Source organism: Gallus gallus, chromosome 3, assembly GCF_016699485.2.
Source record: "Gallus gallus isolate bGalGal1 chromosome 3, bGalGal1.mat.broiler.GRCg7b, whole genome shotgun sequence".
NCBI lineage: Eukaryota > Metazoa > Chordata > Aves > Galliformes > Phasianidae > Gallus > Gallus gallus.
The window spans coordinates 79,293,594-79,306,169 of record NC_052534.1 but is presented as its reverse complement, the minus strand read 5'-3'; the positions used below and the strand labels follow the sequence as shown (position 1 = coordinate 79,306,169).

Here is a 12,576-nt window from a genome sequence, read left to right as displayed (position 1 = left end):
GCAGGGTGAGGATGCTTCCTGCAGGATGAGGTTACCCAGCTGATGTGTGAAAACAAGCTAAGAGAGCTGGCAACATTTCACCTTCAGTGCCAGATGCTACTGCCTTTATATTGCCTCCAGATCTGCAGTTTTAAGGGAAAGAGGTGACAAAATAGCAAGTTCTGATTTCTCTTGAAGGCTACTGTGGCTGTAAATTCTGTCTATAGCCACATAATGCATTAGGAAACACAATTCCACAAGGAGCCAAAGTCAGCCAATTTGAGGCTGCTCTAAAGAACACATAATGCAATTGTCCCAGCACACAGTAAACCAGTAGATAGAAACAAACACCGTTGGACAACTTAGAAAAACATGTTTTCTATTTATTTAAAAATAAGTTTGTAGTTACTACATTGCAGTGACAGTAATTCTTACACATACATTCTAGTTTGTATAAAAGGATTCAAAGTATTATGCATCAAAACTAACATAGAAAGTGTCCACATAACAGTAAAGAAATTTCCAATCCTTATGTACAAAAAGAAAGGGCACTGTTATCCTGGTGAGATACTTCAGGTTATAACATGATAATCCAGAGTTCTGGAAGGAAAAGAAAAAAACAACCAAACCCCTCGATAAAGCTAAGGAATTATAGTTTTTAAAACTGTTACTCATTACATACAACAGATGTGTTTTACATAATTCTGTACAAAATAAGTGTAATTCTTTAATCTGAAAATGTGTCAGTTTCAAAATTAACCTTTCCTGGTAATTTCCTTAAAGTTGAGCTCAATTCTATACATATTTAAACATTATGACAGAATTTAATTCACTTGTGATCATTATCCAGTTGTCTGCCAGTTCTGCAGTTTTAGTATGGTCCAAAAATGTAACATCTGTATGGTCTCAATGCATCGAACCAACACACGGTTGTAAGCACAGAACAGTACATGTACATCATACAGACACGTGTACACGCCAGGTACTTAATTTCTTTCTACTCCTAATTTTTATGACCTTGTTCTTCTTTCAGGGTAGAAATTGATAGCACAATATTACCTTCCCTCTCTAAAATGTATAATTTGCATTTGAAGTGAATTTCCTGATGTATTTATCTGCATTAAAAAGGATTCAAATGACTACTTGTCTCGCTACCTCACCCCTAAAAGCTAAATGGTGGGAATAGCACTGATCTCCCTGATCTGCAATTTAAGAAGCCTTTTAAACCAGCCTTCCTGGGGCGTTTCCTTCTCTAGCAGGTTGTAAAATAACATGGCAAATTCCCACATAAGAATTAGCACAGGTGCCACAGCGCCTGCTGGTTTGCCGTAGTTCATCAGGCTACCTGCTACTTCCCCCAGACACAGTAGCAAGTGTACAAGCCGTATTCCTGCCTCAAAAATAGGAAATCACATCAACCATCGTTACCAGATTTGTTATCGGAAACACATTGTCAGCTTTGGCCAATCTTATGGAATTGGATACACTCCATTCTGCATACGAACAAGCATTTATATACAATAATTTACAGCAGAAAACGAACAGCCCTTCTATCAGTTGAATGCCTAAGTCCCCTTGGAAACCAATCTGTTACAACAACTTTGGGGAAAAAAAAGAAAATATGGAGGAATCTGTAAACAGAAAACGAGCTTTTGCTGTTTCTAGGTGAGGTCTGAAAAGCCCTCCACCACCACTGCCTCACTGCAGAGATGCACTGATTTTTTTTTAAACATACAGCTGTATTTAAAAAAAAACAACAGACAGAAACCTGCTATGAAACTATGGTGGACAAAAGACACTACCTTAAGGAAGGTAAGGACTCGGGACACAACACAATCACTATGATACATCTGTATCTCGATTGACCAGCAGTAGGCTATAATTACCTCCGCAAGATTTGCACGCTACAAATTAAATGCAAATGTTGATGAAAGTGAGCTTGAAATCCTCTAACCTCCCATCTAGCATTTAAGCACGGGGGAAAGGTCTCCAGTTAAGTCTATTGCTTTTATAGAACCAGCCAACCATTTAATGTGTGCCTAGACTGAAATTACACATGAAAGCATGTACCTTTAGTCCTCAGTCCAACAAAGGTGAGCAAAAGATTTAACAACATGGTGCAGAAGTTCTAACGAGCTCAAAGTTACTGAATGGACTGACTGTTATTTTGTTGTATGTCTTGTCTTTTTGCTTCTATTTGGTAAGGCAAAAGCCTCCGGCACAGAATCAGAATTGGTACTCAAAAATACTTGTACAGCAATACAGTGAGTAATTTGCCTCTACACTACAATTTATTTTTTTAATAGATATTATATATCCTACGTGCTGCATCAGGGTCCTTTATCAATTAATAGTTTTACAAATATTAAGTCATAGTAATATTCAACTCAACCAACTCAGTCTTACAAGTCTACCCACAAACTGATCACACGTACAAACCGGACACTGTACAAAGAAACATATGCAAATATATCACACGGCAGTCCAACCACTGGAGGAAGACACTTTTCCTGTAGAGTCGTACCACTGTCATTGCTGAGTGACAATGAACTCCAGTCAGTATTGACATCAATGATCGATATAGCGGTAAGATTTAAGTTCAGTTCCTGGATAACACGTTAACAACAGAAACAAAGTGGCAGAAGAGTTGTTAAATATGTAGGCACGAGTACAATGATTTCTGTTAAACATTTAAAGCACACTGGTATTACAGAAACAGAAATTACTTCCTCATCCGCAGTCAGAAAACACACTGCTATTAGGATACCACTCAGTGGTCAATATCAATTGGAACATTCCCCAGCATAGAGCAGAAATATCAGAACAGTATCTTCATATTCATGTCGATATAAATGAATGTAACGAATGTAAGCGTGCTAATTGCTGCTAGGTCTGTAAGATCATTTGACCACGTATGACGATGAACCTATGTAATATTTAAAATCGGATGTGAAATGAGAACATGGGAATCTGATACTCCGTCTTCTGAGTTGTTAGGTACTTAGGGTGGCATTACAGAACATGTACATGGCTGCAAGTTCTTCATTATCAGAACATTGACCAACAGTTTATTGCTCACATTAAAAAATTTAAAACTTGGCCATCAAAAGCTCCTTTTCTGTCTCGATACAGTAAGTCACAACCTCAAATAATATGATTTTTCCCAACCAAATGCAGTCTGACAGTGACTAAAGTCTCAAGTAGTTTGCAACCCACTGCAACTAAATTATAAAAATAAACCTTTTAAATAAATCTGATATTAACTTTTAATATTTTGTGTGTGTGTGTGTGTGTGTGTGTGTGTGTGTGTGTGTTAAAAGTTACCTAACTGATGCACAATTGATTTTAAAAGTTTTGAAAAACATTAATGTAGCTAATATGAATTTAAAAATATTGCCTAAGTCACCACTGTCACTGGGTGGGAAGAGTAGCCCTGTTCTGCAGGTAAGGCCCTTCTATTCTCATCAAATGAAGATGGATAATTTTCTACCTAGTGTTAAAGGGAACAGATATTATTTAAGTCTCCAAAACTTACATACAGGGTATTTCTGATATATAAATATATACATAAACATGCCATATAAAACATTATTACAAATGGAGTAAATACAGAAGTTGAATTTTAGATATAATCTATTTTGTATATTACAATGCAGATAACATCAGGAAATTACACGTTTTCAAATGATTGCCTTCATCAGTGAGAATTGACAAAATCAACAGGTAGAAGCAATTAGCTTTGAATTATGAAGCTGTACTGTAACTGAACAGCCACAGTTCATCTTACCACATGATCAGTGATTCCATTTTAATTGAATAATAAAGACACGTTTCTTAAACAATAGATACAGAACAACAAATGAAATGCAAAGTGATCCCTGTTCCCCAAATTCATAATCACAACAGTTCAAAGAGGATCTGGAAGCATATTATAGTCATTTTTTTGGTAACATAATGACTAATGAAATTACATTAAACTAAGTAGGGTGGATACCCCTTTGACATCCACAATAGCGTATTTCCATTCCTCTTTGTGCCAGGTATCAGTGTTCTTTGCTCAAATATTGACACTTTTTTTGTAACAGAAAATAAAGAGTGAGGATTTAGGCCCCAAATACGTATATGGAATCTGTGCAAAATTTGAGGTTTTAATTCTGTATGCCCTCCTGGATATTGTCGATGTTGTTTGTTAAAGAAAAATACTACTAATAAACAGAATCATTATAAAGTAAGGGTGTACAGAATTGAGGTTTCATGTCAGGTTTATTTCTTCAGCTAAGTTAGGGTCACACAGAAATCTGTCACACTACCCAAAGTTCCAAAATAACGCATCGTCAAAAATTTGGTTACATTTTTGTACCATACCAGATTTCAGAAAATAGGACTACTTCCGTATTTGTTCCTTAACACTGGACAACATTTGTTTTGAAGTGATAGAAAATGGTATTAAAGTTTGTTTGTAAAGGTATAAAATAACTAAATGTACCATAAACAAATAAATAACTGCTCTTCTTTTCCATAGCAGTACATATAACAATACATTCCCCTAAGTCATATAGTTATCATTTACAATAGACAACTTAATTTTACTAAGGATGCAAGAAATAATAGAATACAAGGCACAATCATTAAATGGAATTTTTCTTTAGGGTGAATATTGACGTATGTCAGCGTGATATACCATAAAAAGTGCAGAAAAACGCAATGTGCAATGAGACCACTGTATAAAACATGATTGCATAAAAAGTGATTTGGCCTTTTTAACCTTAATAATTGAAAATAACCAATCTTCCCCTTAAAATTAAACTATAAAGTATGACATTTTAAAATTTATTTTCAATTCTAGTGCTATCTAAAAAATCCTGAAAAAAATTTATACCTGGGAAATATTTTATACGTATGTGTTTATGTATATATTAATATATACACATACACTCTTCTTTGTAGGTCATTTTAGCCTCTTAAGCACGTCTCAAGTTGTAGAAACAACAATCAATCTGGATCAGAAAGTAAACATCGTAATTCCATACCTGTCCTGTAATTTCCTTGAATCCTTCAACCAATTATACACTTTGTCTAAAACATCTCTGTCAAAGGACCCCACCAGTGCATTATTTTCTACCAAAAGTACCAAAAAGGATACAGTTCAGAACAATGTTAACAACTTACTATTTAAAACAATACACAGCTTTTTCACTGCAAGTTGTATGCTGTACTGACACTCAAAAAGAAAGAAAGAAAAAAAAAGGCTTTCCACTGCACTGATTCTCAGTCTTTGGCACAATAAACAGAGATTTAGTGATTGATACAAGAATCAAGGTCTGAAAAATTAGACATTAGTCAAACTTTTTCCAATGTGGAGATATTTGTGATTACATTTTTGCTATGTTTGGCAGAACTTGGATAAACCAACAGCCTGTGGTAGGCTTCTTTTACAGTTGAATGTTCCATCACTATTGAAATCAAGCATTTTCAGATTAGCAAAGTTTGGTATTTTTGTATTTGTATTTAATAGAAATGTAAGTGAATTTACTGCCACTTTTTGTGAAGATCTGCCTTCCTAGGCAACCTAACTTTACAATCAGAGTGTACCTTGCTTGGTCAAAAATAGATTTCTGTTTTCAGTTTGTGGCATTAAGAGTTCCGTCACCTTTTTTAATTGTGTAGAGTACTACACACTACTCGAGTGGAGTAGTTCTCAACTCTGTACGTCAGTTGGAAACTGTTTTAATTATTCTCAACTATGAACAAATTGACTGTTGAAATGCATAACCTATTTGGAGGGCAATAAATAGCAAAAGTTTAAAATATATATTTCTTTCAAAGAACGTTCTTTCAGTTTGCTTTTTTGCTAGATCTTTCTCCCAAATCAGAACATATTCTTCTAGCCCATAATAGCAGCAGGGAAGCAGAAGTCTGTTCTGCTGTTCCTTAACTGTACCTGCTTCATAGCATTCTGAAGTAAAACACTTGGTAAAAGTTACCAACCGATTAAATTAGCTTTTGCTTTTTCAGTCAACTTTCGGACTCTGCCTCTGCTAGAAGTTCCAAAAGTTAAGGAGGTGTCTTCAAACAATAGCTGCCTTTGCTCTTCCTCAGAGTCATCTTCATTGTAAAAGGCTGTCCTCCTACCCTGGTTTCTAGTTCTCATGTGAGGTTCAGAATCTTTAAGCTCCTCAGACCCTTCTTCCATAGGCTCATCTATCTTTTTCCTCCTGCTTCTTGTTTGCATTTTAACATTTGCAGGAATTAAGAGGTCCGAGCCTGATGGATGCGTCTTTATCTTTCTTTTTGGCTTTCTACCCCCACGGCCTTTTTTTTGTACCAAGTCTTCCTTCATATTATTTTCAGAAAGCGAATTGCATGCAGTAGAAGCAGAGGCTTCTTCTAGTACATCCTTTGTGGTCTGGACTGTATTCTGCTCTGCAACCTTTTGCTGTTCAACAATTTGTAGCTTTTTTGGTTTTCTGCCTCTTTTCTTGTGCACCACTTCACAAGTACTGTTATTAGCCTCAATCTTCGGTTTCCGTCCAGGGCCTCTTTTAACTGGAGGCTTTGAAGGCTGCCCTCCATGTCCGTTTACCTGAATGCTTCCTGATGCCAAAGCATTATTCTTGCAATCTGCTGTAAAGAACAAAATGAAACAAAACATGAGAGTATGAATGATGCAACAGATTTGCATCTACGTTTATTTTCTCACTGCTTTAACAAAGCTCTTAGTAAAATATCTGAATGGATTCAAAGTGATTGTCAAACCCGAGAGACGCAAGTATAACTCAAGAGTTTCATATCAGTAGGCAACAACGACCAACTTCCAGCTGGTCTTAGCTTACGGTAGCTTGAGACAAAAAAAAGGAGAAAAAATACAGAACAAAAAAGAACAGAAGAACAGTTACAGTGTCTTTCTTGGCTGATGCAAATGTAGTGACCAAAAATTCATACTTGTTATTTGTAACAGCAAAAGCTGCTCATAAAGTACTGCTGCAAGGATATGGAATGCCTCACAGCAGGTCATCTCTAGAAAAATGAAAGTTCCTTACAGACCAAGGTATCATCTTTTGTAGTGATTTCATTAGACTAAGCTTATTTCAAAAGTAAGTGAGGATAAGGTTAGAAATGTGTGACAAAAAAAAAAAAGCAATTTGCAAGGACGTCACATCAGACAAATATCAGGAGACATTTGGAGAACTGTATGAACTATGAGGTTTTCCCAGCTGAGCATTACTGAACCTGATCATGAGATAGGACCTCTTACAGAGGTGCTCTGATACCACAGCCCTTGCCTAAAACATGACCAAGATCAGATTCACAGTATGATGCACCCACTCTCCTTTAACTGAACACTGCACGGGTTCTGCAGTGTTCAAGTACACCCCATAAAGCACAAGTAGCACAAGGCTCCATTTTTATGAATGGTTGTGCCACAGACATCTGGAATTTATGCGACCAGTCCTCCGGTCATGTAACAGGTACATGCTCTGCCATGCAATACAGTAATAACTGAGGCCTTTGTGAGAAAGCTGGCAAGGAACAAGACAGACTATTTAAGTTATCAGACCACAGATTGCTTGTTTGGAAGCATGGAAAGAATAAACAGTCTTCAGAGAGAAGAGGATGATAGGCAGTAATCAAAGTAGGTGAGGTCCAATTTGCAGACTGCTATTTTTCCTGAAGATGGAAAAAGAGACGCTCAGCAGATGTAGCTGCTTTGCTAACAGCTTCTTAACATTTCAAAGCTTCTCCATAAGCAGGAGAGCTTTTATGTTAGGGAGATCTAATTTCAGTCTCCGCAGAAACTTTGAGCTTGAACACACCCAGGCATCAAAAGACCAAGCAACTTCAGCCAGAAGATTACATGAAACTAAGTCCTATCAACCCATACACTCAACAGAAAGAGCAAACGCTGCATAGCCCTATCTTGCTGTGACCAAAAAAAAAAAAGAAAAAATGCAGCTGGGATGCTTTCACATTTATGCTTATTGCAATGGAGAGCGACATCACACTCAGTGTTACTGACTCAAATAGAACCTAAATAAATAAATGTAGGTAAAGCCCACAGGGCTTCCAGTATGACCACGCAAAAGTCTGCTTTGGAATTTGAGAACTTATAAGCTAACTGTAATACAGTGAAAGCATTCCTACTGAAGAAACTTAAAAGCAGGTAAAGAATTTAACATATCAAAATTGGCTAGACAACAGTATTGCCACACCATGGAAATGGTGCTGTGAGCAATCATTCTTGATAATTAACATGATTATAAAACTGTGACCAAATGATTCCATTAGACTTCCTTATTGTGCAAAATTATAAAATATGTTAATTATCCTACTTGTAAATTATAAAGTCTGAAGTGCAACTACAGCCACTACATCGACAAAAAGGTACATGGGGCGGGGGGGGAAGTCTTCCAAAGAAACTTCGTACCTTGTTGATTAACAGCAGAGGATTTTACTTTGCGTTTGATTGGCTTCTCTTTCTCAGGATTTTCTTTTGTGGAGTTATTCCTAGTGTTATGACTGTTTTCAGATTGGCTAGAGACTGGTAAAATATTCTGGTTCTTGGAATGTTTGGTTGAATTCTCCAGTACTAGAAGGATAAAAAGAAAAGGATAAAAAGAAGAGAAATATATATATATTTATAAAAAGTATTTGATACCATGCTCAATCTTATCCAGCTAAAAAGGAAGTCACATATCCTACTACAAGAAAGCAACTTGAATCTGAGATCTAGGAATGAAAAAAGTTTCCTGGATTAAATAACATACCTTAACCTGTTCAATTGTTTGCTGATGAACCTCAAGGCTTGAAAACAACACCAGTCTTAACTGAGACAAACACATCTGATTTTCCAAAAAGCGACATTTATGTTGAGAAATATTCTCTGCATAAAAAAAAGCCAGCAGGAAAAATAACTCCAGCAACTCACCTGACTTTCCTGACCCTGCAGTAGTATTAGGTTTTGTAATTAAAGGCTTTATTGTTAAAGGCTTTCCTCCTGAAGAAGTAGATGGTTGCTCTGTTGAGGCCACATCTGTTATCCCCCTATTGCTTCTAGTCCTTACAAGAGAAGAGGTTTCAGCTGCTTTTCCATTCATCTGAGGTGGGGCATGTCTCAGTGCTGTTGATCGCACAGATACAGAAGATGAAGAGGAGGCAGAAGGTTCTCCCTTCAGCTGAGGTTTTATTAATCTCCTTTTCCTTTCAGGACTGCAAAAGAAGTTACAATTTGAAACCTGGATGACCACTCCTATGTTGTGCAGGAATACATAAAAATAAATACTAGTGTCTGAGGACCCAGGAGAAATACAATCATCTCTGTATTAATTATCTCTGTATTAATTACAAATATGACATTTTCTGAAGAAATTTCTGTAGTTGTGAGCATCTGAAAAGTGAATCTTCAGTAAAGGATCACAATACATGCTACAGGTATATGACAAAGCACGAAGCCATTACTATCCTCACAATGATGATTTACTGTACATGTTCAGCACTTACTCTAGGATAGCTCTAGTTAAAGGTTTAAAACCTCCCACACCATAGCAACTTGCATTTCAAAGCTATCACTCTGCAACACAGGGAACAGTAAAGGAAGTATTCAGAAACCACCACGCTAACTTCTACTATTTAGGTACGTTAAACATGCACAGCTTTTCACAAATACTGTAAAGAAATGAACATACCTCGATGCAACACTACTGGAAACTGAGCTGCTTCTGCTTCTTTTTTTCCTTCGTCTCTTTATTGTATTTCTTTTATGAAAGCGCAGGGCAGATTTATAATCTGATAAAATAGAACTTATATGTTCTTCAAAGAAAGCAGAGAGGCGCAAACTCATGCTGTAGATCTGAAAAAAGAAAAAAGAAAAAAAGGCACTAAGTGAGCAAGTTTTCTACTCTTCCAAAGCATCCGTTTATTTATCTGTCATGGTGCAATAGCTAGAAAAGGGTACAGACCAATATGGAAATGTTTTTAAGAAATATACAGTTTCTTGCAACACATTTACATGAATCCAGTTTGCAGCAACTGTTCTCACAGTTTGAAAAGTACATTATGACTGAAGATCACACACAAGCAAAAGGAAAATCTGGAAAAGCCACGTTTCCAGCTGTCACTTTCCAACTGCCTTTCTAGAATGTGTTCCTTTCTAGCTTCTGAGGAAACAATAGAGAAAGATCCCTCCTGGAATTTACTTGGTCATACCCAGGGTCAAGAAAACTAATTTTCTTCTGCATTATGTTGCACCCATATGTCCTAAATTTGAGCACCACTTTATTTCTTATGGATGAATTAGTATTACTGGTGAGTTGGTTTCAATAACTATGATAGATGAATTAGAACTATGTAGGCACACGTTTTTCTTTTTTTTTTTCCACCTCTGTTCATAGATGGCTTAGAGAGAGACACAATCAAGCTCACTTTAGATCACAACTAACTGATGGCATACAGTTGCTATTAATTCTGGAAACAGAAAATCATAAATGAACTGACTAGATACTTCAAGAAGGGACGCAGAAAAGACTTGCAATACTGTTTTTATGCATCGTATTTCAACAGTTGCCTACCCCATGACATATCGAATTATTTGAGTGCCAGACTAAGCAGTGGAAGTGACAGATACTGAGAGCATTTCTGGAGAGGACATCCAAAGAAAATGTGTAAAATATGTGAAAATATGTAAAAATTAGACACAAATGTATGTCTGATGTGCCAAGAAAAAAAAATCCAATGGATTTTACATTTACTCTTCAAGAAAAGCATCAATGATGCAGAGTAGGATACTAAAAATATCACTGAATTGTAAGAGTGAGAATAAAAACACTGCCATGCCTATGCATGGGAGCACACAGATTCCAGAATATTAAAATGCCTAACCACAAAACACTTCACTTTTGCTTCTAAGTAAAATACAAAGGAGCTACAAGCTTAATTCTAGTAACCCCATTGGTTTGGAAGAACATGGAAAAGAATCCAAAGTCAGAAGAACCATTGAAAGCACACTGGAGCCAAAACAATGGCCAGAATTCTCCTGCCTTGGTTGTAGCAGATAAAGTAAAATCACAACATAATCTAGATCTACCCCAAAAGCTTTGCTCTTTGATACAACAACTGGAGAAGGAATTGATTTTTCAGTCTGCTTGAACTGTGAGTGGGACTGCTGTTGACTGAAAAAAAAAAAAAACAACAACCACTGATAAAGTCTTGCTAAGGCCCCCCCATTAGGACATTTGTTCGCGCATTTTATGACAATGGAGTCCTAATGATTAACATGCTGTTTAAAACAGTCATGAAAGATAGTGAAGACTTCAAACCATATTATCAGAAGAGCAGCTACACAGTATGCTTGGACATGCTTAGACAGCCTTCAACAAAAGCTACATTTGTACCTTTCACCTCCAACATATAAATGCACCTACGAGTGAATTTGAGAGAAAGTATTAAGAACTCTACCATCAGAAGGGTATTTCAGTACCAGCTTAGTAACAGCAGCTTTGTAGGCACAATTCTGTGCAAGATTTCTGGGATACAGAACTGTTTAAGTGCCTCTTCACTATCTCACCACATGCTAGTGAACATTATTATTCTGTGCTCTCTGTGTGATATTTCTGTTTCGTACAACTTCGGAAGCAGAGAAATTTGGGGGTATGTACATCTGCACATCTGCATGCACAATGAAAATCCCATTTCTTCTCCAAAATATCACTCTACTACTGTACACACAACTGCATTTCTACAGTCTTTCCTTCGGTGCAGATCTTCCCTCCAGATCCACTTTGAAATATTTTGAAACAAACTTGCAGAACATCAGAAGTACAGACATTTAAGCAGCAAACTTTCTTTCAAAATAGTACGTTGCACCAGCTTCTCAGAAATATTCATGTTTGAAAATCAGAAATAATTAAATTTAATTGATTACCGTAAAAAAAAAAATCTCATTTCTGATTTTCTGTCCTGTTAGATTTTTTTTAAAACCATAAATATTCTTTAAAAAAAAAACCAAACAAGTCTTACCCTTGATCTTTTACTAGGTGTGTAGGCCTTTGAATTGCTGAAAATAAGTCTCACATCTTTACACAACTCCATTGGTGACTCATAGTTACCAGCTTCCAGTGTTTCTCTAACAGTAGCAAAATCCATAGGCGTGTCAATAATATCTCTGTAATCCTGTTGAAAAACAGCAAAGTATTAATATTTCTTTTCCAGCCTTAATGTATCATTTTTATTTAAATGAATTTGATACATCTGTTAATGTTTTCACAGAGTAGCATTAAAACATGCAGTTTGAATATTTTAATCTGATAACAGTCTTGGTGCATTTCTGCTGAAACCGGAGCAGTCCTCCCAGATGGAGATCTGACAGTTTAAGAAAGTTAATACTGAAATAATGAAAACTGCAAAGACCCTGTTCAAACCAATCACAGAATTTTTACTAGGCTACAGAAGAAACAGAAGGTTCATATGATAAGAAGCTCAAATACCCACATGACGTTGAGTTATAATCCATCAGAACGCATGCAACCTGTGCAAGTAACTCTGAATGTTAAAAGCTAGGGAGGAGAGCATTTCATGCTCAAACCTAGTAAGGTGCTCCTTATC

General features: G+C 36.4%; 1 protein-coding gene across 2 annotated transcripts in view; it reads right to left on the bottom strand.

Moving 5' to 3' along the window:
• Nucleotides 1-341: 341 nt before the first annotated feature.
• The window catches only part of PHIP (pleckstrin homology domain interacting protein), a 104,556-nt gene continuing 92,321 nt past the window's right edge, over nt 342-12,576 (bottom strand). The window contains exons 36-40 of one of the 2 annotated variants that reach the window (XM_040697732.2): nt 11,992-12,144; nt 9,663-9,826; nt 8,906-9,186; nt 8,405-8,566; nt 342-6,603 (exon numbers count right to left, since the gene is read on the bottom strand). In XM_040697732.2, coding sequence (XP_040553666.1) covers nt 5,960-6,603; nt 8,405-8,566; nt 8,906-9,186; nt 9,663-9,826; nt 11,992-12,144 — 1,404 coding nt within the window. In that variant the 3' untranslated portion in view covers nt 342-5,959. The remainder of the gene's footprint in view (nt 6,604-8,404; nt 8,567-8,905; nt 9,187-9,662; nt 9,827-11,991; nt 12,145-12,576) is intronic. The other variant, XM_040697733.1, reaches the window with a different exon arrangement.